Source organism: Leptonychotes weddellii, chromosome 2 (assembly GCF_054177405.1).
Source record: "Leptonychotes weddellii isolate Sample4059 chromosome 2, ASM5417740v2, whole genome shotgun sequence".
In the NCBI taxonomy this organism is placed as follows: domain Eukaryota; kingdom Metazoa; phylum Chordata; class Mammalia; order Carnivora; family Phocidae; genus Leptonychotes; species Leptonychotes weddellii.
Window position 1 is genome coordinate 74,056,514 of NC_138370.1, and position 26,976 is coordinate 74,083,489.

The following is a 26,976-nucleotide window of genomic DNA, read 5'->3' on the forward strand; positions in this document are numbered from 1 at the left end:
CTATTCTTGAAAGAGTAAAGAAGGAAGAGAGAAAGTGGTTAAGGATCACACTTTGGGAGAACACCACATTAAAGGGTTGTGTGGAAGTGGGTGAAATCAACTGAAAAGAAACAAGTAGGAGAAAACAAAGCCAGACAGTTTATTCTCATGAAAAATCAAATGAAGGGAAGGATTTCAGTAAGGGGTGGTTAATAATGTTATTTGTGCAGAGAAGTAGAGTCAGGTGAAGACTAAGAGGAGATAGCTGGGTTTGGCAATTAAATGCTCAGTGTTAATCTCTGAGGAACTTTTTGGTGGGTAGAGTGCAGAAGCTATATTGTAAGAGGGGAAGAAATTACGTAATCTGAATATTCCTTTAGGAATCAATCAAAATAGAATTCGACTTAAAGTGGTAGTATAGTTTAGCTGAGAACTCCATTGTAAATTTTTCATAAACATGGTAAATGCGAATCATGTTATTAGCTCTTATAAAGTTTCACAAGAATTGAAAAAAATTTCCAGAGTATTCAAGATACTACATATTCTCTAATGATAATAAAAATCCAAGCCCTTGAAATCACTTGTCATAAATGTTATCTAAAATGTAGTTATCATTAACTATTTAAACTCATTTTGCAGGGTATCATTACATATGGGTGCTTAATAAATGCTGTTTGGAAAGAGTTGTTTGTCTAATATCCTTAGGAAAAGACTAGCTACAACATCAGTGACAGTCTTCTAGGAATGGCTGCTAAGAATCAGAAGCAGTGTGTCACCTAGTGTAAACCACAGAGTGAAGAGTCAACAAGCTCAAGGAGAGTCTGTCCCAGGAATAACTTAATAAGTAAAATGCAGAAAACATGAATCTAAACCAAACCTTAATTTTTTTTATTTAGATTTTATTTATTTCTTTATTTTTTAGAAAGAGAGAAAAAGTGTGAGGGGGTGAGGGGGGAGGGAGAGAGAATCTGAAGCTGACTCTGCGCTGAGTGCAGAGCTCTACTTGGGGCTCACTCAGCTTGGGGCTTGATCTCACTACCGGGAGATCATGACCTGAGATAAACCAGGAGTTGGCCACGTAACTGACTCAACCACCCAGGTGCCCCCAAACCGTCAGTCTTAAAAATGGCACATACTTGGGGCGCCTGGGTGGCTCAGATGGTTAAGCGTCTGCCTTCGGCTCAGGTCATGATCCTAGGGTCCTGGGATCGAGTCCCGCATCGGGCTCCCTGCTCTGCGGGGAGCCTGCTTCTCCCTCTGCCTCTGCCTCTCTCTCTCTCTGACTCTCATGAATAAATAAATAAAACATTTAAAAAAAAAAATGGCACATACTGAATCCTTACTCACTGTAGAGTTTTTGTAGTCCATAAATGCATATGGCAAGATAACTTATGATACTTAAGATAACTTCTAGGAACTTCTGATAAAATAACTTTTAGGAGTCATGGATCTCTTTGAGACTAAAACAAGCAATGGCCCTTCTCTTTAGAAAAATGCAGAGTACTAACAAAATTTTGCCTTTGTGAACCCCTCATTAAAAATCTGTGATTTATGAAGGCTTTTATACATATAAATAATTTTAACTTTCCTGGGTGGTAGTCCAAATTGTAGTATAAACTCACTATTTCCTAATTTCATGTATAATCAGTTTCATACATCATACCGTCTCTAAGGATTTTACCCTTAGTGGGAGTTCTGTGTGCATTAGGAAGGCTTAATTTTTTCCTTTTGTTATATAACTTAGTGCTACCAGGTATAATAATAGATGCCTATGACAGAAACTTGCTCAAAGTAAGTGCTAGATAATTATTTGTTGAATAAATGAATGAATATGTGACTTTGGGTTCACACACCTTCATTTTAATAATACTTTATAAAACCTGACTATTAAATAAACAAGTCAGTAGTATAAAAAACTGCAAATAGATAATAAAATAGTAGCATAAAACATGTGAAATAATTAATCTTTTCTCTGTAAATCTGTAGATTCTACATTTATTGTCTGTCTTCCAAGGCTGATGAACCAAGCTTTACTTAATGGTCCTAAATCACTTGATTTCCAGTTTGTCCTTGATAGGCATATTTTTCTTTCTTCTTCTTTTTTTATTGTTTGATAGGCATATTTTTCTTTTTCTTTTTTTTAAAGATTTTATTTTATTTTTTATTTATTTGACAGAGAGACAGTGAGAGAGGGAACACAAGGAGGGGGGGGGAGTGGGAGAGGGAGAAGCAGGCTTCTTGCGGAGCAGGGAGCCCGATGCGGGGCTCGATCCCAGGAACCTGGGATCATGACCTGAGCTGAAGGCAGATGCTTAATGACTGAGCCACCCAGGCGCCCCAGGCATATTTTTCTTATAGCTTAGTTTTCTTGACTTTTTTTTCCTCCTAAGCGTGTCCAACACATCACACCCCAGCTCTGAATTTTATTAGTTCAGTTGTATCAGAAAAGCTTAGACCATTTGGCGTCCTTTTATTGTTCTCCCACCATTCACTGCTCAAAAATTTTTTTCATTTATTTTCTTAATTTGTCAGAAAGACATTAACCATTGCTTTAGCTTTTGACATTAAAAAAACAAAACATCAATCATTTTGCAACTTATAGTTTATATAGTTGGAGTAAAATGGATTTAACTTTTTGTCTGTTTTATAATTTCTAAGTTTTATAGAAGATTGTAGAATTTTTGACCTTGAAATCATAAGATACTGTATGACTGATCAAATTATTTAATTTCTTGGGGCCTCAGTTTCCCCATGTGTAAAATGTAAGGGCATTGGACTAAATTAGTGATTCTCAAATAACTGTCCCATTGGTAGAGAGCTGTAAAATTACTAAAATAGGAAATTGGCATCCTTCTCCTGAATTGTAGGAAGATAATATTAATGCATAGAATGTCTACTCCCTTAGATTCCAACCTGTAATTTTTTTTAAACTTTAAAGCCTGTGCCTTTTGTTTTTATTAGCATCTATTAGAGCACACAATTATATATTTGGTTTTCAAGATGTAATATATCTAATTTAGGGTAGCCAGGAAGAGAGATCATGATATTCAGGTTCTTTATTTTTTGAAAACCTCTAGGTGATGTGGTCTCTAGGCTCCTTTCCAATCCGTAACATTTTATGATTCCATATACTAGATAAATGGAAAACACAAATGAAATCATCTGGGTAATCTAAAAATAAAAACATTTGCAACATATATGGTATTGGAAACAATATCTCTCAAGAATGTTTTCCATTTTGGTTACTGTGGAACCATAAAATCATTCAAAAAGCCAAGGGTATCTATTTTTTGTTATATTAGACTTTAATGGTAATACAAAGACATTTTCAAAATGGAGAGGTTGGAGGATGAAAGAGTTGATGCCTGGACTATAAAGAATTAAGAAATGGAAAGAACTGCTCAGGATACTGTAGTTAAAAGTTAAAGTCGTTTCTAAACTTTATCCTTTTTTAAAATCTAAGCTCTGAAATGTGACAAGTTGAGAGTTTAAATGCCTTCCTTCTGTATTTTCTTTTTCTGATTAACAAATTACCCCAAATATAGCATCTTGAAACAGCAACCATTTCTTATATTGTAGTTTTTTGGGTTAAGGACTGGGGAGTAGCTTACTTGCTGGTTCTAGCACAGGGTCTTTTGTGAGGCTGCAGTCCTCTGAAGACTTGATTAGGGCTGGAGGATCGGTCTTATAGTTAGCGCAGACACAAGACTGTTGGCAAGATGCCGTTTTTTCTTGCCTCAAGGGCCTCTCCACAGTTACTTGAGTGTACTCATGACATGGCAGTTGGCTTCCTCAGAGTGACCCTAAAGGAAGAGATCAAGCAGACAGTTTCTGAAGTCCCACACCATCACTTCAGCTTTATACTATTTGTTAGAAGGGAGAAGGGTATTAGGTTCCACGTCTTGAAGGGAGGAATATAAAAGAATTTTCAGAGGCACCTGGGTGGCTCAGTCAGTTAAGCATCTGAATCTTGATTTCGACTCAGGTCATGATCTCAGGGTTGCGAGATGGAGCCCGGTATTGGGCTCTGGGCTGAGCATGGAGCCTTTTTCAGATTCTCTCTCTCCCTCTCCCTCGGCCCCTCCTCTGCTTGTGCTCTCTCTTTCTTAAAAAAAAAAAAAAAAAGGATTTTCAGACAAGAAAATGGACAGGGACTAAATGCATTATAACAGATAAAAAGGCCTTGTTACTTTGGTGCTTGGGTCGTGGTTGAGGGTAAGGACTCTAGAGTCAGTGCTTGGGTTCAAATCCTCCCATTAACTCTATGACCTTGGTCAAGGAACCTTAGATTCCACATCAATAAAGTGAGCGCAATAGTAATATATAATTCATAGGAATGAGGGGGAGGAATATGTGAAAAAAGTGAACGTAAAGCATTTAGCATAGTGGCTTTTATTTCAGTAAGAGTTACCTATTTATCTTTTTTCCCCCTGCTAGGATATAGCAGTAACTTTGATGTAGGAGATCTTTCTGTAATGTTATTAGCAGAATATGAATTTGCTCTTATGTGCTGTAATATGATTTGTCTACCATCCTAGCCTATCTGTTCTCAGTTTTTTATTCTGCTTATTAATACCTGCTTAATCTTGAAGACTTGAGAAATGCAGATGAGTATGTGTGAAACGTGTGTGTACACACATGTATACAGTATATTACATATACATACATTCACATGTACTACAGGGTTTGAGTCATATTGGTGGAAGAAATATATATTTAAATCTTGGCATATTTGTATTTTTACTATTTTACTGTGTTGTTAAAATTTTTTCAAATGCATTTTTAATGGCACAATCCATTGAATGTCTTATTTCCTCAGGCTAGGCCCAGGAAATGAAACTCCTGGGTCAGAATGTATGAACCTCTTTTAGACTCTTAACATATAATGCCACAGTGCTTTCCTGAAAGTTTGTACCAACTTATATTTCTAGCAGCAGCTTATCCTTACTTGCTATTTCCAGTATAGTATTTTTGGTTTCTAAAGTATTGGTGGCTTTTGAAATCTTAGTTTCAGTAGCAAGGCAGAAGTGCATTAAAGCCCAAGGAATTCTGTTTTTACAGGAATTTTAAATATATAGGAATATTTTCCAGTCTTTCTGAATTGATTTGTTATCACTCACGCACACACACACACAAACACACAGAGTGAAGTCTTAGGTAGGCATAGATATAGCTTCTCTTCTCTTGGAACTTAAAATATAAGGCTGAGGTGAATACATATAATTAAGATGTACAAAGAATAAAATACATACTATTGACTTCTTAAGATACAGCTCAAGAAGCAAACTGTAGGGTAAAAGTTACACATCAGGCTGCAAAATGACTCGTATGTTGAGTATGCCTTCTTGAGCCAAGTTAACCTGTTGCCTCCAGAAAAAATACGATTCTCTTCCATTTTAAATACATGAAAATCTACTACTGATTGATAGGAGTAGAAATTCAGGTTTATTATCAATTTCCGTGATTTGCCTAAAGCCAGCAGTTACTCCTTGGCGTTCCTTATCATCCCCCACCTGGAAACTGTCTCCAGTTAAGATGCTGCCTATCAGTGGATGACCCTTTTTAAAAATTGACTAGAGATTTAAAAAGCTGCCAGTCATACAGTTCCTTCTGTCCCGTAGGTGAAAGTTTACCTAATGCAAGAGAGATCCTTATTGAGTTTAAGGGGAGTTGTACTTTGGAAATGGCATATAAGTTTTTTTGGGGGAGGGTGGGGATCATGGTGGTAGGGCTAGGACAAAGCTCCAAAAGAGTAAGTGAGTATTTAGAAGAAATGAAAAAAAAAGTCATGGGCTGTGTATGTGTATTCTGAAATTGCACTGACACACTGGGCAAACTTCTGTAAAATATTACATTAGTATTACCCCTGGAAAATTTTTTCCTTTCTAGATTATCAGCACAGTTCATTCCATTCAGATCATAAATATTAAATTCGTAAATACCAAATCTTTTTTGGTGTTTATTTAAAAAAACTTATTGAGCACTTACTCTGGAGAAGGCACTGTTTTATGTAAATTATGTGTAGAAACAACTTCAGGGCAACATTTTCTTTCAAACCTCTTTTGGACCAGGGAAGCATTTTTTTGTTTTAATGAAGATTCATCTGAGTCATTTTATTGGTTTGATTTTCTTTCGTCAATAAATTTGTAGTCACGAAATGCAATTTATCCCCCTCTTCTATTGTATTTTAGCATGTACTTACTTATAAGATTAGTTTCTATGAAAAATATTTTTAAAAGGAGAGGATATAAATGAATACCTTTGTTTCCAAACGAACAAAATAGAAATGAAAGGGTACATGAATTTCTTGACTAGCAAATTGGGGAAGGATAATCTGATCTCCCAGAGGTTGGCATGTTCTGTTGTTTACTAATAAATACCTGTTTAGTGTGCTCTTTAACAGTTCTGTAGTGGGAAAAAGACGAAGTCAGCCTCTGAAAGTAGTTAGAAACTCCTTACTTTCCAAGTAAAGCTTTTAGCATATTTTGTAGGTATGCCTCTTTTTTTGTTGTTGGTATTCCTGTTTTAAAGTGCAGCTTTTTCAAGTGGACGGGTTACACGTTGCATAAGCTTTGGAACGGCCCAAACAAGTTAAATAGCCACCTTTATTTACAGCTGTGGGACTAGGTATTAGATCTCTTCCAGCAAGAAAATTTGATTAATGGCTCTTTTCCAAAGTGGGGACAATTGCAGACTTTTCTTCCGCAGAGCGTGAAATGTGCCTCTTCCTGCCGAGGGGCCTTGTCCTGGCCGCGGCTCACGGGGCAGTTTTCAGCCTCAGGTGTCTCTCTCGCGGTGGGCCGCGGCCGCTCTCCGGGGCGGGCGTCCGGGACTTCCTGTCTGGGCGCGGGGCGGAAGGATCGCGTTGCCAGCCGAGGCGGCCGCCGCCGCCGCCCCTGCCGTTAGGTGGTGGGGTTTCTCAGCCCCGCGGCGGGAGGCGGGCCGGCCTCGGCTTCCTGTCGGAGGACGCGCAAGGATCCGGGCGTCTGAGTGTGTGCGAGTGCGTGAGTGTGTGTCGGTCGCACGGCGTGTATCTCCGGCCGCGGGTTCCGCCTCCTCCCCTGCCGCCGCTGCTCACGGTGTAAGTCAATGTGAAGCAGCAGCTCCAGCCCCGGGATAAACATGGCGACGTCTCTGCATGAGGGACCCACGAACCAGCTGGATCTGCTCATCCGGGCTGGTAAGGACAGGGGAACTTTTCTCCTGTGCATCGGTGCAGCAGGAGAGGGGGTGCACAGAAGGCGGGGTGACTCCCCTATGGCGGTCAGTCCAGGGGGTTCAGTGTCCACCTCAGTCAGTGGAGCGGCCGGGGGAAAGGGGGGTAGTGAATGAAGTAATGGAGGCGACGAATCAGGAAGTGATCACCTTGGAGAGTAACCTGCCTCGAATCTGGCGCTGTCGCTTCAGGGTGTGTTCGGCGAGCAGCGGCGGCAGCTGCCGGGCGGAGCGCTGGCAGCCGGTGCTGGAGAACCGAGCCGCAGTTAAGTTAGGGACTCGGGGGCGGACGAGTTGTGCGCTTCAGCCCAGTTGCTGAGGAACCAGGAAGTGAGTGAGGCTGTTGTCTTTCGGCTGCGCCTGCCACGCTGTCTGGCCGGAGAGGCCGCTGCTGCCCGCGGTCGGGGGCGGCGGGCTTCTCCGGTGAACGCTCGCCACCCCCGCTCGGTTCTCCTTTCAGACTTGGTCCGCAAATCCACGACTTCCGCGTGGACGAGGCAGCCCCGGGCCATGTCCGGTAGACCGATACCCGCCAAAAAAATGCTCTGCCCCTCCTCTTCACGTCCCCACCTTGTGCAGTCTCAGGAGTAACGGTTCTGGAAAGGGTCACTGAATAATGTGTAATAGCTCGGGAGGATGTTTCTCTCAGGGGCCCGCCTCCCTTTCCTCATTTAATGGGTGGCTGTGAAGAAGTAGGTTTATGCCCCTTCCCTCGTGGGTTGTTTTTTTAGGGGGAAGAATGGGAAGGACACGGGATATATTTGGTACCCCTGACCTAGAGCGTTGGGGCATCAGAGAAGAACGTTTATTTTTGTAAACAGTGGGTGAATGTGAAGGAGTGGGGCGGGCGAGAGGGAGTCTTGGCCCTAGGGAAGTCTCAGCACGGAATTGCCCCCTTTTCCCCTCCCCCCCAAACCTCCCACCATAGCGGAAGCGCCTCGGAGAGGACAGAACGGTCGGGATTGACAGGCCCCTGGTTCCAATCTGCTCTTTGAGATGTTCCAAATAAGAACGTTGATTTCTGGGGGCGGGACTCGGGGCCCGCGTTGGGCCAATGAAGATTGGGCGGGAGTGAAGCTGACAATGTACGCATGGAATTGGAGGGAAGAGGAGTGTAAACACGGAAGTGGCCGCGGGGGTGGGGGATGTGCAGCGCCACTGCTGCAGCGGAAGGGCACGGACTTAAGTTACATAGAAAAAGCAGCTTTACTTAATAGCAGACAGCGCAATCAGGGCCCTCAATCCATGTAGCAGTGCTAGAATATTATTTACTTATAGCAGTAATAAGCATACATGTTCCTTTTCCCGGGGTTCTATTTCATATCGCCAACTATGGGAATTGGAATATGGGAAATATTCACCGAAGAGTAATGCTGTAAAAGATCTTATACTCTGGGAGCGTGAAATTAGTGGTTTGGTTGGTGGAACTCTGATTCAGTTCGATTGGGGAAAATCATGAACATAACGGGTATCGCTAAATTTAACAGGACTTTTAGTTGAAATAAAGTCTTGAATGATATAACTATGTATTGTATAATACATGAGTGACCAGCCTTTTTTTCCTATAAAATATAGTATTACATGCTTTAAAAGTCCCAAGAAAAATCAGTTTCCTGCGTAGTGACTGAAACACATTTGACAGTTATTTTCTGATAAGAGCAAGAATTAAAGTGTTAGTAAATAAGAACTTGGTTCCTTTTGTGTATGTTCAGTCCATTAATAACGTAATATGAATTAAGGAACGGAATTTTTGGTCTTATATTATTGGTACTAACAATACCTGTAATTGTGTGGGTCAGTGATATTTTTGTGAGTGTTAAACATTTCAAGAGATGTTTCCAGTGATTGTGAACATACCAAGAGAACCTTAGCGTAGCCCCTGCAGTCAGAATCTTGAAAAATATTGTAAAGTTTAGAGGGCTAAATTTTGCCAGTGGAAGGTATTTCTTTCATAAGCTTTTGGAATTAGCGAAGCTGAATGTGACCTGTAGATATTTTGCTTGGAATGGAAACCTATAGACAGTTTACAGTTTGAAAATACAAGTTTAATCTCCCTTTGATAAAAGTTTTTTTTTTTTTTTAAGTGTTTTCTGGTCCTAGAGCATTTCTTTAGTATTTACAAATCCTAACAATTGAAGTTTCCTTTATGATTATAATGTTCTGCAAAGAATATGTTTTACATATAATTGTTTTCAAATTATTTCCTTAATCATTTTCATGTAATCTGAAGCTCTTTTACAAGCCCTATTTTAGAAGGAAATTTGAGACAGGTTTGCTGATTTACCCAAGAATCATTCAGTGAGTTAAAAGTTGGGGAGGAAAGGTGGCCCACAAGATGAGGAATCATGGATCTAAATTAATAAAAATTTAGATTGCTGCTAATTTCCAGTGATGTTGGGAGAATAATGTTTGTGAAGTTTATATTTGTAAAATAGAATGATACCTTTTTATTCCCTTGAGGGAATTTTGTGTTAGGCATAATTCTTCCTCACAAAGATTTTACAGTCTAATTGAGGAGACAGATGTAAATCTACTTAATACATAAATGTTAATGTAACTACAGTGATTTGCTATAATGGGTTGATGAGTAGTGTATAATGACTGATATTAATGAAAACTTCTAGAGGAGATAAGCTTTAAGTTGAATATTGTTAGCATAACTGTTGTTTCTAAGCAATTATAAAGCACTTAATATTACCACTACTATATTGTTATATTTTAAGGTACTAGGGGATATACTTTTGCTTTTATTTTCCTCCTTTTGAGGCTTAACTATCAACTTTAGTTACCAACTTCAGCTTTAGTTATCAGCATTTTTGCTGTCAGAGGAGTCTGAGTTAAGAATGAAATAAATAAGCTTCTTTATTAAAAATCACTTATTTTAACATATAAAATATTTTTGTGGTGAAGACTTGACATATGTTGTAAAACTTTCACTTATAACATGATGAGAAAGACTTGAACCTGAAGTCAGGAGATGACCGTCTTCATCTCGCTGTCACTAAACTAGCTCTGTGCTAGTGACTTTACTTCTTTAAGGTTTCATTTTTTTGTAAGAGGACAGGATTGACTAGGGGATCTCTAATAACTCTAAGATTATAAGTAGTTAAAATATTTAATGGAAAGTGAAGGCTTTTTTCCTTCTTGGATTTTTTTTTTTTACATTGCACTGTGTAAATGAATGTCTGTAAGGTCATTACCTAATTGGGAGTTTAATTTCTGCTAGCCAATGTTTGTGCCAAATTGGAATTTGAGGCCAGGTCTGTATGTTAAATGAGACTATGATATAGTTTAGGATCATCTTCATGTATGTATATATGAAGATACGTATATATAGCTAATCTTACATATATATATAGCAAATCATAGGAAAAACATGTCTAGTCTGTAGGAACCATGAATGTTACTTTCTTAATTATGTGAAAGTATTATGTAAGTGTGATCTAGATTTTTTGGAAGATTTTCAATTTAAAATATTCTGCCTTCTTGTTCTCAATTATACTCTCCTTGACTTGTTTCTTCTTTTTTTGAGAAACTGAGAATTAAGAAATTGGAGAATTTGGGTTGAGAGACATCGTCACCAGAACTTTTGTTCTACTTTAATGCTGGAATTAAATGGGGGGGAGAGAGTTTTCTGGAAATTTAGCTTAAGTATTTTCACTGGTAAAACAAATCTGATTTGTCAAAGTTCACTGTGAAGTTTGAACTTGAAAATCTTACTTCCATTTTACTGTAAATTGAAATACCTGGTTATCAATCTTGAAAAGATCAGTTTGAAAACAATTTAGGATGTAAAAAAATGAAGCATGTGTTGAAATAAAACTGGAAGAATAGCATTCATTTTTTATTTTTAAAGATTTATTTATTTTAGAGAGCAAGAGCGCATGCGAGAGAGCGAGTGCAGCGGGGAGGGGCAGAGGGACAGGGAAGGAAACTTAAGCAGACTCTGCGCTGAACTCGGAGCCCAGTGGAGCCCAGTGGAGCCCAGTGGAGCCCAGTGGAGCCCAGTGCGAGGCAGATCTCACAACCTGAGCCAAAACCAAGAATCGGAGGCTTAACTGACTATGCCAGCCAGCCCCCATTAAAAAAAAAAAAAAACCATATTTGAAGTGTTTAAAGAAATTGGTCTTCGGGGGTGCCTGGGTGGCTCAGTCATTACGCGTCTGCCTTCAGCTCAGGTCATGGTCCCAGGTCCTGGGATCAAGCCCCGCATCGGGCTCCCTGCCTGGCGGGAAGCCTGCTTCTCCCTCTCCCACTCCCCCCTGCTTGTGTTGCGTCTCTCGCTGTGTCTCTCCCTGTCAAATAAATAAATAAAATTTTTAAAAAGAATAAAAAAGAAATTAGTCTTCAGAATTTATTGCAGCATTAGTACTAAAATTCATAAAAAACTGAGTTAAAGAGTGACATCAGTATTTAAATATGCAGTCAGGATAATTCAGCATAAAACAATTTCCTTTTGAAAGGCATGTGGTTGGTGGAGAACGGTGGGTCGGAGCATGTTCTTGATAATTATTGAAACTCCTTGTGTTATCTGTAGCTTAAATGTTCAAAGGGATGCAAAGAAGTATTTATGAAAAACTTGTTAAAAAATCCTTTATGTGTAAGTGGACAAAATACTGTTGTACTTTTGGAAAATGGAGTCATATAATTTTTCATCTGTACACTGTTTAGAAGCTAAAACTTAAAGAAACAAGATAGAATTTGGGTGTTATTTTTCTGTTTGGTAATAAATAATAGTTGCAGTCCTTAAAAACAAAAATCTCTGAGCTGAGGATCTGCAGAGTCCCTAGACTCTTTCAGGGAGTCTGTGAAGTCAAAATTGTTTTCATAAGAATTCTAAGACATTATTTGCCTTTTCACTTTCACAAGTGTTCAGAGTTTTCTAGAGGCTATCTGACTTGATACTACAACAAATTTAATGAAGAATCAAATAAATCCAACCACTTTCTACCATGTATTAAAAAGATTTACTAAAATGTACAACAAAGCTACTCACTAATTTTTTTTGTTGTAGAAAAGCTATTTTTCATTAAAATACTACTTAGAAGTACTGGGTTTATTACTTTAAATGAATTGATAAATACTTTAATGTCTTCTTAATTTCAGTTTCAAATAGAATAAAGTTTAAAATAGGACTTATATAAACAAAATCTCTTTGTGGTCCTCAATAATTTGAGTATGAAAGTTGCCTTTGACCAAAAAAGTTTGAGAGTAGCTGTATTACAGTTTTATTTACTCTGCACTTTTCAGTACCATAGGCATTAGCCATATGTGGCTACTGAGTGGCTGAGAAACTGAATTTTTAATTTTTTAAAATTTTAATTTAAACATAAAAACTGAAGCTGTGGACAACTTTCATATTGATTACATGTTGAAATGACAATATTTTTAATATACTGGGTTAAATGAAAGGCATTAATTTCAGTTTCCACTTTTTAAAATCTGGCTTTTGGAAATTTAAAAATTATAATGTGGCTCACGTTGTATTTTCATCAGGCTGCTCTATTTAGAAAATTTTAGTTCTTTTTCTCTTCTAAACTTTTAAATTGTAACTATTGATTAAAAAGTCAAAGAGGAACAAGAAAAGATGGAGTGTCCCAGACTTTTACCTTTTCCCCCTTTTTATTGCATTCATTTGTGTTTTTCACTTACCTATTATGCCTTGGGGCATTAGAAGATGAGCTGAGGTAAGTCACGTGCCTGGTTGAGTGATGACCTTGTATTATTAGTTTATGGTCTTGCTTGTAGGGGCATACTACTATCTTTTAAGGAAGTGTTTTCTAATTTTTTCCATTGCTCTCAAATTAAATTGCTATTAATTTTTAGTTTTGACTTTAAGAACTTTGTTATGAGCTAGGTCCATTGCCAGCATTCGCTTCTGCAAAGCTGAGAGGTATGTCTCATGTCAGACTTAATTACCAAGTTTGGTATTTTGTAACAGCTGTTGAGTGAGTCTGGAATAGTCTACCATACAAACACCAGTTGATTAGAAAGCTGGAAATGGAACAAGAAGACTCCTACCAATAGTGAAGGAGGGCATAAGCAAATTTGATTTTTGGCACTATGATTAAAGTTAAAATTGTTTTGAAATTTGTTTGATAACGTTTATTTCTTCAAGAGGAATTGACTAGCAACACCAAGTACTAGTCTTAAGTAGAAAATGATACCTGTCAGATTACTTTTGGCTTCAGTGTTTCTATTTTTAAAATGAGTTGCTTTTTTTTTGGGTCCCATTAATTTCATACACATGTCTAGAAAGATACCAATAAATCAAGTTTTAAGTAAGAGATAAGGAGTTTTCAGCCCTTGCTTGTAGTTTGCTTATTTGCTTACTTTGATTGTACAACACTGTTAAACTCATGTTTATCCTTAAGAATTGTGCATAATTCTAGTTTAAATTGTATTTGAATTACTGAGCTGAACCAAATGAATTGAAGTTTTAAAAAATTACAGAAACTTGAATAAGAGAAATATTTCTTAAATTTCTTTTATCAAAAACTATATCAACAAAAGAAAAAAGTGCTTTTTCAAAATGGTAAAGTACTCTTGGAAATTGATAGGTACCCTCTTGTAAAAACTGATCTAAGTATGAGCTCTTAGGTGTTTGTTTGCATGTGCTTTGGGTTATTTTAGTTAATAAAAATGACAAAAAGTAAAATTAGTAAGCATAAAAAAAAAGAGAAATCAGTGCTCCACTTAAGCTGTTAGCTTATAGAATAACTTTATTTTATACCTTTTTTAAGTTTTGAAATATTTTACTTCCATTTATGTTTTTGATACTACCATTTATGTTCCTGAACTATTAGTATAACCTTCACAAGGCTAGAGATCTATTCACATTTGTCTCTCGGATTTCTAACACAGGGTCTGACATATGGTAAATGCTCAACAACCAAATGTTGACTGTACATAGATCATTAGATCTCCTGATTGATAATTCACAGAAAACGTATGCATTTTTGATATTCTCATCCTAAATTTAAAATATGAATTAATAAATGCTATTCTTAAGTTTGTATGTGTTTTGTTTTACTCTGTAAATGTAAAACAGTCCTGGGAAATAATATGTTGAATTTGGGAGAAAGGGGAGTTTGAGGTCAGAAATATGAGCAAGAAAATATACTTTTAAGAAATAATTTCCGGGGCACCTGGGTGGCTCATTCGTTAAGCATCTGTCTTTGGCTCAGGTCATGATCCCAGGGTCCTGGGATCAAGCCCCGCATTGGGCTCCCTGCTCAGCGGGAAGCCTGCTTCTCGCTCTCCCACTCCCCCTGCTTGTGTTCCCTCTCTTGCTGTGTCTCTCTGTCAAATAAATAAAATCTTAAAAAAAAAAAAATAATTTCCACTGACATAACTAACATGAAATCATGGTTTTAAAAATGTGCCTCAAACCACATAAAAAGGGCAGCATTATTTGTAATTGTTAGGCACGTTTCATTTTGTTTATAACTGAAGACATGAAAAAATTGGATAAAATTCTATTGCTGCATTATCAAGTCTTTGAAGCTCTGATTTTAATATGGTAAGGTTTTTAGGGTGTGTCTTAATACAATTACATAAGGAATTAGTTTACCCAGGGTAGTTTATTAATAGCACCTAAGACAACACCTAAATTGCAACACAAGCAGACTTTAAAGAGAATGAAGTTCTTTAAAAACCTGAGACTTTGCTTTCCAAGGTTCTTTAGTATATGTGAGTATTGTGGGAAGGCACTTTGAAAAAATTACTTGAGAATGGTAATATATTTTATACTTACTAAGTTTCTTAAAGTTGAGCTAGAAGCACTGATTGAATCCTTTGCTTCAGTGAAGCAGCAGATAAGAGTAAGCAGGGTCACCTAAAGATAGATTTACTTAGAGGTTTGGCTGCCTCTCTGGAACTGTTTAGCTTTGAGCAGATTTCCATAAATGGAAAGAGCAACTGGAGAGACCCAGTACCTTGGTTGAGAGTGTGGATGATGTGCAACAGGTGGTAAAACAGTCGCTGGATTTTTTTTTTTTTTTTTTAATAAATGCTCTCCAAATGACTGCTGTTTAAGGCTTAGGCTTTAGCATTTGGTGAATTTTGAGATCAAGTGAATTTTTTTTTTCCAATTAAAAGTTTCCTGGAAACAGTTTTAAAAGATTCCTATCTTTAATGTGTAGAACTTGTGAATTTGTAATATAGCTTATGGAATTTATACAAATACTTCCTTTTAGTCTTTTTAGAGGACATCTTGAGAAAAATCTATCCAGTTAGAAACTGTTATATATTCATGTTTCAGAACCAAGTAGAATGTTCAATATTTTTAAGTTAGAATGTGAAATTACTATATCATTAATATAAGTTTGTGCTTGAATGGCCAATTTTCCTATAAGGTCTGTGGGTTATCCTCAACTTTAATATATAAAAGAAATACTTGCATGCCTATTGTATTAAAAATTATATTGGGAATTATAGCAGATACAAAGATGAATTAAGATAACCCTCCTGACCTCAAGGAACTTATAATCTTACGGTAGTGATAAGAAATTATCACCATTTGGGGCGCCTGGGTGGCTCAGTCGTTAAGCGTCTGCCTTCGACTCAGGTCATGTTCCCAGGGTCCTGGGATTGAGCCCCGCGTCGGGCTCCCTGCTTGGCGGGAAGCCTGCTTCTCCCTCTCCCACTCCCCCTGCTTGTGTTCCCTCTCTCACTGTGTCTCTCTCTGTCAAATAAATAAATAAAATCTTTAAAAAAAAAAAAAAAGAAATTATCACCATTTATTGAATTCTTACCCATATGCCAGGCATTGTACATGTTTTTTATGGGTATCACCTTACTTAATTCTCACAACTATCTGAGGTAATACACCTGTTTTGTAAAAAAGGAAATCAGTTTCCTTACAAGAAATTAAATTGCTGGTCTAGGGTAACAAATAAGTAGCAGCGACTAGGACCCAAGCTGTTGGACTCGAAAAGCCAAACGATTGCTGTATGCTTTACTTTTCACAAGTAATTCAGTCAGCAAAGCATAAAGTAAGTGCTAAAAGAGTTACAGAAGGTGGCAGAATTAGAAAAGGCTTCATGGGAAAACGAACAAACATAGAAACTTTAAAAACAAATTTATTGGGGCGCCTGGGTGGCTCAGTTGGTTAAGCGACTGCCTTTGGCTTGGGTCATGATCCTGGAGTCCTGGGATCGAATCCCGCATCGGGCTCCCTGCTTGGCGGGGGGTCTGCTTCTCCCTCTGACCCTCTTCCCTCTCATGCTCTGTCTCTCATCCTCTGTCTCTCAAATAAATAAATAAATAAAATCTTTAAAAAAAATAAAATAAAATAAAAATAAATTTATTGGGTAAAACGCAGAAAAGTTGAGTGAAATCTCGAAGAGACTAGGTCATTGGGAATAGAGTTCCCAAGTGTCTGGCGCTGTGCTAGTGCGCACACCTAGGAGGGTCTGTAAGAACCAACTAATTCATTAAACTAACTTGGAAGTACATTTTCTGACTGATTCTGCAAGGTATTGCCCTTGATTTTAGTGGCTGTATATCAAGACACATAATTGACCTCCTAGGATTGTTAATCTACAACCATCCTCCCTCCCGCCCCACCTCCAAGTTCGTTTTGCCTGAAATTGGTACAGGGTTCAAATTTCAAGGGTCCCTGTTTTCCTTTGGATAAGATTCAGAAATTTCTCAGTAATTTCTAATCATTCTCAATAGTTGCTTTATAATTGTTTGTTTTGCAGAGTGTACATACTAGATTGTTTTTTAAATTATTTCTGTAAATAATTTATATGGACTAATATGTATCAGTGACTTAGAGTTATTCACATGAGTTAATTTGTTTCTCATAGAGTAATATGTTTTAATTTAGTAATGTATTCTGTGCATTTTTAATTGAGTAGAGCTTATTTCCCCCCAGTGGAAGCATCAGTTCATAGCAGTAATGCACACTGTACAGATAAGACAATTGAAGCTGCTGAAGCCCTGCTTCATATGGAATCTCCTACCTGCTTAAGGGATTCAAGAAGTCCTGGTATGTGAATTGTTCTTTTTTATATTAAACATGTCATATCACTTTGCATACTAAAATAAGTTTCTTCTTAAATACATGAGGATTATTGTTGTTCTCAAGGTTTATTATGCATGAATACCTGTGACAGCAATACTTGATCTTTATTTGTCAAAGTTCCCTAGTCTTAAATAATTAATTTTTTAAAATGGTAACAGAAAATGCCCACTATAGACAGATAAATATTTGTTAAATTGCTATTTATATCGTTATGTCTTATTTCCTTAACTCTGGGTAAATTATAAACCTTTGTAGTCCTTAAGGGAATGGCAGATGGGGTTGGGGGATTTGCTGCCCATGACTACTTTCTGTCTTTTACTTACTTACTTATTTATTTATTTATAAGAAACACCAGGTGTTGCCTTTTTTTTTTTTTTTTTAAGATTTTATTTATTTGAGAGAGAGCAAGAGAGAGCACAAGTGGGAGGGAGAGGGTTGGGTCTCACACCCTGAAATCATGACCTGAGCCGAAGGCAGCCGCTTAATCGACTGAGATAAATAGGCAGTAGCTCCAGAGAACCTTCCATGGTGGAGAGAGGAGATAGCTTCTACCATTTCTTCATACTCCCTCAGGCTGGGAGTTTCCTTTTCTTTTGGTCCCCCCCTTTTTTTTTTCTTTAAGACTGCCTTTGAGAGTCATTTTGTGCTCTAATTTTAATGTCCAAGTGTTAATTTGACTTAATACAATAATATTGGCCCTTCTTATAGGGATTTATAAATACCAAGAGCAACTGTACTTTTTAATGAGAATAGTATTATTCATGTATTATTCAGGGATATGAGAAGAGAATTAGGGCATATTGGTCAATGTATTATTCCACAGTAGTGTTATTAGCTGTCCCTTAATTGAAATAGAAATGTCATATTCTGATTATTCGTGCACATTGGAAGGAAGCTGGAGCAACATTATTGTATGTAATAGAATACCAAATGGCAGTTTCTATTTCTGTTTTAGTGACCCAAAACATCAGGACTGTTACATTAAATAAAATTTTAAATATTGAAAGATGATATTCATTGGGCTATAATCAGCAGGTTTTCCTTTTCATATTTTGAAATGATCTGTAAATGCTTTCTTTTCACTGAAGACACACATATTTATTAAATGTTTTAAATTTTATACCATGTTACATGTATTAACTAGTTAGAGAATATTGATGGGTACCAGGAAGGAAAGTAATTACTGAAGAAGTCACTATTATTCTGTTGTCTTATTTTCATTATGTTTTCCCAATTGTCAAAATAATTCAAAGTCTTCTGCAGTGAGCTTGAATGTATGTAAAAATGTGAAGAAGGGGGGGTGTAATTGCTCATGGTCCCCACCTTACCTACAGGATTAACATTTCCTTCAAGCTAATTTTCTTTGCATTTATTTCCTTATATACTTTAGATCATACTGCGTATTCAGCAAATTAACTTTAGGCTCTTACCCGGCTTTGATGAATTGTTAATAAACCTCACCTCTACTAAATAATGAATTGTCCGCAGGAAGAAGTATTAATGGGGGTGGGAAATTTTAATTTTTCGACTTTTTTTTATAGTGGAAGTGTTTGTCCCTCCTTGTGTATCAACTCCAGAATTTATCCATGCTGCTATGAGGCCAGATGTCATTACAGAAACTGTAGTGGAGGTGTCAACTGAAGAATCGGAACCAATGGATACCTCTCCTATTCCGACATCACCAGATAGCCATGAACCAATGAAAAAGAAAAAAGGTAGAATATATTTATAAATTTCTGGAAAAGTGGGAGAAGTTTTTTCTGGTATTTTTTTTCCCGCCATCAAGGGACAGAGGAAATACATGCTGTAGATTTATGATTGATGTTATCTTTACCTAAGTATTCTCAAAGAATCAACAAATTGAGATTTTAATTTTGTGTTAACACGTTCATACTGTTTTTAAAGGAGTTAGTATTTGAGCTCTAAAGAAAGTTGTCTGAAAATGGAATGATAACAAATGTTGGACAAGCAGAAGGAAGATTAGAGGTTCATTACTTGTCTGCCTTCTGATCCTTTTAGGTACTTGGCTATTTTTTTTAAAACATTTAATTTTATTTTCTCTATTTTTAATCTTCCCACTCTTTTGTGGGCCTTAAAATAAAAAGCCCAATACTATTTTGTTCCGTATACCTTCTGTCTTAAAACACCAAGATTGCCAGTAAGGACTTTTAAGTGGAATAAACTCACCAGTGGGTAAAGAGCATTTCCACTTACTATTTATTTGACTCCTGCTGAAACTTCTGCTCACCTGATCCTGATGGGTGAGGCCCAAGGCCCCATATATCTTCAACATCCCTAGGAGATGGGCAGCAAGTGGGTCTTTTTCCTGTTTGAATCAGAGGTAAAACTTGAAAGAAATGAAATTCTATATAAATGGTACTCATCTAATTCCACTTTCTTCTGTATCTCTTTCTTTACATTTTGGAGTAGGAAAAAATCAAAAAGGCAAAAATAAGAAAACTTGTGTTAGAAATAATGGTATTTCCTTTCATTTATTAGAGGTATTTCAAATTGCTGTGATTTTGATGTGTCTGTACTCATTACTGTGAGGGACACAGTGAAGAGTAAGATTTGAGTGCCTTTCCTCATGTAATAGATTACATGTATGTTGCAAGAGGTATGAATTAGAGAATTAGAAGGAAGAATTACTTCCTGCTGTTTAAATGTTTAAACAGCAAAAGGCATACATATAAATAGCCGTGTTTACCCACTTCCCCACTGTAGCCTTTGGCTGGTTGTATTTGATAGGAGCTATTACAAAATACTTACAAATGTTTAGATTTATTTTTATTTTATTTTTTAGGGAGAGGGAGAGGGTGCGCGTGCGTGTGCACGCACACACACGTGCACACACAAGCAGGGGCTGGGGGGGGCGGGCAGTGCAGAGGAAGAGGGAGAAAGAATCTCAGGCAGACTCTATGCCCACCCAACGCAGGGCTCGGTATCACGACCCTGAGATCAGGACCCTGGCCATAATCAAGAGTCAGACACTTAACCAAATGACCCATCCATGTGCCCTAATTTTTAGATTTAAAAGAAGATGGAAAAGACCATGAATAGCTGGGAACCAAAACCTCTAGATGAACAGGTTGATCTGCCTATTTGGTATGATATAAACCAGGAAATAATTTGCCAATTTAATACTAATTTTATATATTTGAAAATAGATGATCTTAGTGACCATTTAAAAATTATATATAATGCATAAATATATATGCTTAAGTTCATTTGGGACATACTAAGTTAGGTAGGTTATTTTTGAATAGCAGAGCCGCCTTTTTATTTCCAGAGCTTCTAACATTCTAATGTGTGTTGTGAATCTGCAAGAGAAGGTAACATGCAGTGTTCTAAAAGTTAATTTGACTGTAGAACATTGTTTCCGACCGATGAATAAACTATTAAGAAGTATGATTTGGGAAATACTGCTTTATATGAAAATAAATTAAGCCTTTTTGGGCTAACATTTCGATGAAGGAAGTTGAGGTTTTTTCGTTTTTGTTTGAGTCTTATTACTGATTGATTTGTATTCTAAATATTATTTAAATTGAGAGATTAATCTCTGTTCTAATGAGACCAGTGAACTTTCCCTTTTAATTTTTGCCAGAACACACATCTTATTGATTAGTTACCATAATGAAATCCTAGAATATAATAGCTGTGTATTTTGAAATAAATTAAAACACTTTGATTTTTAAGTCTTTATTTAGCTCTAAATAATCCTTGCTAATGAAGACCAAAGTCACATCAGAAATCCCAGATGTATGACAATCACCAAATTAGTAATAATATATTTAATCTGCAAATTATAATATACTTGATTATTCCCAGCCTTTCTGGAGGCTTCCCCTCATCTGCCAGCATTCTTTTATCAGTGCTGAGAATTGAAAACAATGCATTTCAGCCTTATGCCCTTTTTAGTATAAGTATAGCTCTTGCTTTTCTGTTCATTGTGGATGCTAGTCTGTCTGAGAGCACCTTTTGGTGGAAGTGAAGAGAAGCTAAAGGAAGGACACACTTACTAGACATATGAAATAATTAATTGAAAGATTTTTTTTTTTATCCTTATAATGTACCTGCACATTGAGGTGGGGAAATTTGAACACTTATGCTTAAATTCTGATGAATGGATTGGCTCAGAGCAGTAGAGTGTTTGAAATAATATTTTTTACTTTTCCTCATTTGAGCTCAAAGGGCTTCCCAGATTATCAGATCCTCTGCAATAGGTAGGTAAAGTTTTTCTAACAGCCCTGTAGAACAGAAAAGAAAAATGTTTGTACTAGAATTTGTTTCCACTGCTGCATTATTGGAAGAGGTTAGCAAATTGAGGTTCTGACTGAGTAAATAATAGGTTGGGTAGTACCTGACTTGCTATATACACTGAAATTACTGCCAACTAAGTGCTGTAATCTAAAATTGCAGAAGTGCTTTTATTGCTCCTTTTATTTTTTTTTTATTCTTATGTTAATCCCCATACATTACATCATTAGTTTTAGATGAAGTGTTCCATGATTCATTGTTTGTGCATAACACCCAGTGCTCCATGCAGAACGTGCCCTCCTCAATACCCACCACCAGGCTAGCCCATCCTCCCACCCCCCTCCCCTCTAGAACCCTCAGTTTGTTTTTCAGAGTCCATCGTCTCTCATGGTTCGTCTACCCCTCCGATTTTATTGCTCCTTTTAAATGCAGCTTTTTATATACACTCAGTATATTAATCCACAAATTAGTGTCCAGTTTCATGAATAATGTGTTGTCAAAGAGTCTGCTAATCATGCTTCTGTTATTTTTCCTGTTTTCAATGTATGGTTTCAATCTTATTTTTTTTCAGTTGGCCGTAAACCAAAGACCCAGCAATCACCAATTTCCAATGGGTCTCCTGAGTTAGGTATAAAGAAGAAACCCAGAGAAGGAAAAGGTAATTTGGGGAGGGCTGTTTTGGAGGTGAGATGACTTTTTTTTTCAGTTGACATTTTTGCATTGGTAAGAAAATGATTTCTAGTACACGTACAGGTGGAAGTACCGTCTTTGGTAGTAGGTATTAATCAGGGATATATGAGCATCGCCTGGGGAGCTTTTTCCCAGTTCGTACCCCACTGAGATTCTATAGCCATAGATAAGCTACAGGGGGAGTAAAAGGTAGTAGGCATTTGTGTTTGGAAAAGGTCATCTAAAAAGTGCAATCTGATGCACAGCCTTTTAAGAGCCATTGTTCTTGGGGGAGGTATGTATGTATGTATAACAGTACTCATCCTCATATAGACCCGCTTAGAATCGAAGGGGTGGGTTTATAACTAAGACTTATTTCTGATACATAATTTCTTAACTGATAGAAGTAATGCAAGAATTCTCAAGGCAAGTTGAATTTAATTTCCTAGTCAACCAGTTTCAGTCATGTCAGGTCAGAACAAGAACCATATTTTTGCTTTAGAATTTGTATACTTTCATTAAAAACAAAAATTAATGAGAAGCCTCCCACATTCTGTGCTCTTTTTAGATGATTTCAGGTGTGTTCTGATAATCTGATAACCAGAATTTATCACTTTAATGAATGTTTTCGGACCAATATTTAATAGTTGGATACATTTTGGATTAATATATTCAAATTTATTCCATCTTCAACAGGTGGTCTTATATCTAAATTTATTTTTTTTCTGCTGTCACATGACAAATTTTAAATAGAGCAAAAATTAAATCTCTAGTAAAAAAAAAAATTTCTCCAATAAGTCTATCAAGAAATTTAGACCAAAAAATGTAGTTACATTGAACTGTTAATTTATTCAGGAACTGAGAAATTGAATTTGGGACAGATTTAGGATACTTGTCTTCTTTGTCTTTGGTCATTTTACATTTCTAACATCTTAGGTTTTGTCTTTTATGTTGAAAACTTTAAAAATTACAAAGCTAAACTGTAAATACACAGTTATTACTGTTTTTTAAATAATTCCCATCATCAGTGGTCTCTTGTACTCAAAGACCTGATGCTTAACACTGGAGAAAAATTTTGTGATGACCTGTTCTTAACAATCAAAATCACCTTTTACTAAAGTTTCAGTCTTTTATTATCAAACTTGAGGCAAAGTGTTGAATATGAAGATTAAAGATTAAAAATCCAGTCCGGAGGCACCTGGCTGCCTCGGTCGGTAGAGCTTGTGACTCTTGTCATGAGGTTGTAAGTTCAAGCCCCACAATGAGTGTAGGAAGTACTTTAAAATCTTGAAGAAAAAAAAAATGCAGTGTTTCTTCTGTAAAATGCTGATAATGTCTGTTATAGGCTTCATGAGAACTACCTTATCTGATAAAGAAGGCTTCCCTTTCTGAATAAGTGAGATTTAGAACTTTCAGTTTTAACTTGAGAATGGGAACTGGGGTGGAGTGAGTATCCAAAGACAACCTGAGGAATGTTGTCGAGTCTCATTCCACAGACATGGATGCATTCAGATCCCTACTATGTTATAAGGCATTGTTTATGTTATTCAGAAGTTTCTTCCACAATAAGCTCACTTTTACTATGTCCACTCATAGGGCCTGATAATCTCCTGATAACAGAAATGTCCCAAGTACGTATCTTAATGTAGCTGAAAGTTACATATGGTTTACTAGTAAGAGTTTTTACAAAGTATTGATGCTGATGCAGTGGGATTTCAGAGACGCAGACGTAAAGTTGAAGGTTAACCTTTTCAGGTTAAAAGATGCACACTGGTCTCAACTATGGGTTACCAAATTTATTGAATTTTCAGATAATTCCAGAATGAAAATGAAATGCCTGAGGAAGAGCATCAGGATTTAGATTGAGTAGCAGTAGCTTAGTTTGGAAGCCTCCTACCCTTAGAGGTTCTTCTCATGAAGCCTGTAATTTGGATCTAGATTTGATGATAGTAAAGGGATAGTGAGCAGGAGCCTAGAGATGACCTGGTGACTCAGTGGTGGTATGTGTATTCTAATTTTCTCCTTCTCGGGGTTCTTTTCTGTTCTTTTGATCAATTTAAGAATCTTTGGCCCTAGAGGCTTTATGAAGGGAATAAAAGAAAAACAGCATTCTGAAAAGCCTGATCTCCTCATAACTACTGTCCACTAATTGCCCATCCTCCACTCTCCAAAGGGAAAGAAAAAAAAAGTCATGCTTTCTTCTTTTGGGGATTAAGTTCCTTATCTGAATCCCAGATTCCTTCCTTTTCCTCTACGCAAATCTTAGTCATCTTCCAAGTCTTCTGTTTTACCAATCCGCTTTATTTTTATTCCTGAAATCCCAGACTTTTCTGTCATTCATTTGGAATACAATGCATTGCCTTGTGATCTTGTGTCGCTTCACAAACTGTTACTTCTTTGTTGTATTGTTAACTTGTCATATACTTTTCCCTTCCCAACTAAATTGTAAATTCCTTGAAGCAGGGACCAAGTTTTAAATGCTCTTCTGTATCCTCAACTACACTTGAGCATAGTGTATGATGAAGAACTATGCTACTCTGCAGAAATAGCTCATTTTCAAATTTTGCTGGTCATGTGATCAGATGTTATATAGTTAGCATTTGATGAATACTTGACTAGTTAAAGGAATTGCCATGTTACTTTTTAGTGTTTGTTTAAGGAGTTCATATTTTAAGACTGAAGCACAAATGTATTTACTCAACTGTTCATATATAATGCAATCCTAATACATTGCTTGTCTTCACTGTACTGGGTATGGTCAGTAGATAGAGATTAGCAATTAAAAAAAACAACCCTGTTTTTAGAGGAAGGTAGGTCTCATTGATAGAAAATTGACTAGTGGTCCAGAGGATAATGAAAAGATAATGTTTAAAGGGGTCATGGGTAATTTGTACTTTATAAGACATGTACTTCAGAGTTCCTGCATAAAGGTCAATCAAAGAAAATATATCAAAGAAAAGTAAGTTTCACGGTGCCTGGCTGTCTCAGTCAGTGGAGCATGCAACTCTTGATCTCGGGGCTGTGGGTTCCAGCCCTGTGTTGGGTGTGGAGATTATGTAAAAAAGATAAAATCTTAAAAGTTTTGCAGATTTCACCGTGTATTGCTTGGCTTTTCAACAAGTAAGTGCCTTCTGATGAATTTTGATCGTAGAATTGGGGCTGATCATAAAATAAACATACTGATGCAAATAAATTTATTCATGGTTTAGATCTGTGTAAATTAATAAATTGGATTCTGTTTAATTCAGGTTCACTTTGTGCTATGCATTATGCCTTTGCCTTGCCTTTACTAAACTCAAAATTTAGGATAGGGTGATGTATAATAGTATAAAATCCAGGACCTCTCTGTTATATTAGTATCATAACTGTAAACATAAATAGGATATTATTTTTGAAAACCAGCAAACAAGTATATTTAGGATTATGTTATAATGAAATATAGTGTATATATAATTTACTAGGCAACACAATTTGACACTGTATAAGTGATGCTCATATAGTCTAGTACTTAATGACAGACTCTTGGGACATTTGTTTTACCAGTAGTTAATGAATTTTTGTCCAGCATAATTAAATATTTGCCTTTTTTTTTTTTTTGATTGAGGGTGTGAGTGGAGGTGGGGGGGGCAAAGAGGGAGAGGGGGAGAGAGAGTATCTTAAGCAGGCTCCATACCCAGCGCAGAGACCAATGTGGGACTCGATCTCATGACCCTGAGATCATGAGCTGAGCAGAAAACAAGAGTTGGACGCTTAACCGACTGAGCCACTGAAGTGCCCCTAAATATTTGCTTTATATTAATGAATTTTTAACCAATGTCTTATTTTTTCAAAGGAAACACAACCTATTTGTGGGAGTTTCTTTTAGATCTACTTCAAGATAAAAATACTTGTCCTCGGTATATTAAATGGACTCAGAGAGAAAAAGGCATATTCAAGCTTGTGGATTCAAAGGCTGTCTCTAAACTTTGGGGAAAGCATAAGAACAAGCCAGATATGAACTATGAAACTATGGGACGAGCTCTGAGGTAGGTACACAAGAGACTGAATTTTCAAATAAAACCTACATATTTCTGTATTGTCTATTAGTTGTTTAAAAAGAAGCTCTAAAAATCCCTTTTTATAACTTTTAATTTGGGGGGATATTCTAGAGGAGTTTCTTAGGTTTGGAGGTAAATGGAGAGAAAGATTTTGGTCTAGACATCTAAAATTTCAGCCATCACTGGAAACCCATTTTTGCAGAAAAATGTGCTTTTGCACTTAGGACTATTCCTTAATAAGAGAAGTTGAAGACCTTTAAGGAAATTAAACCCAAATGAAATACAGTTTCTAATACAGCTTTTTAGTTCCTATGAGTTTGTTATAATGGATTTATCTTAATATGAAATTTTGAGAAACCCACAAAACTTTGCAGTGTACATGGCTTCTTCTAATTAGGGGTGTTTGTAAATGGACACATAGTTTATATGACAATATTCACATACCCCGCAGATTTATCTCTACTAAGCATTGCTTAAGTAATTTTTCTACATAACATCAGATTGTTTTTATAACCTGTGTAAATCACAGTTGAATTTTTACTGATGTCCTAAGATACAGTAAAATATTTGGTATTTAGGTTGTATTACTTCCTTTAAGAAAGAGAACTTGTAGCTATTTTATAAACCTAAAGGTTAAAGGAACTGTGGCACCAGGTTCCAACTTCATTCTTATCCAAGTTCTTATTAGCCTTTTGAACAATCCCCAGCCTGTAAGAGCTCCTTCTCATCTCTAACAGGAGTAAGAGAATGTTTCTGTTAGTGTCCATTCTACATGGTGTTTTGGGG

The 26,976-nt window shown here is 36.8% G+C and overlaps 1 protein-coding gene and 1 long non-coding RNA gene across 2 annotated transcripts in view; one reads left to right on the forward strand and one right to left on the reverse strand.

Annotated features, from left to right (window-relative positions):
- LOC145720117 (uncharacterized) overlaps positions 1-8,129 on the reverse strand; it is a 28,930-nt gene extending 20,801 nt beyond the window's left edge. Inside the window, exons 1-2 of the long non-coding RNA XR_014142863.1 lie at positions 6,360-8,129; positions 3,591-4,084 (exon numbers count right to left, since the gene is read on the reverse strand). This is a non-coding gene — a long non-coding RNA (uncharacterized LOC145720117). The remainder of the gene's footprint in view (positions 1-3,590; positions 4,085-6,359) is intronic.
- Positions 1-26,976, forward strand: part of ELF2 (E74 like ETS transcription factor 2) — a 106,511-nt gene that overhangs the window by 76,678 nt on the left and 2,857 nt on the right. The window contains exons 5-8 of the mRNA XM_081813118.1: positions 17,078-17,191; positions 18,769-18,942; positions 22,056-22,142; positions 25,986-26,178. Of these exons, the coding sequence (XP_081669244.1) occupies positions 17,078-17,191; positions 18,769-18,942; positions 22,056-22,142; positions 25,986-26,178 (568 nt within the window). The remainder of the gene's footprint in view (positions 1-17,077; positions 17,192-18,768; positions 18,943-22,055; positions 22,143-25,985; positions 26,179-26,976) is intronic.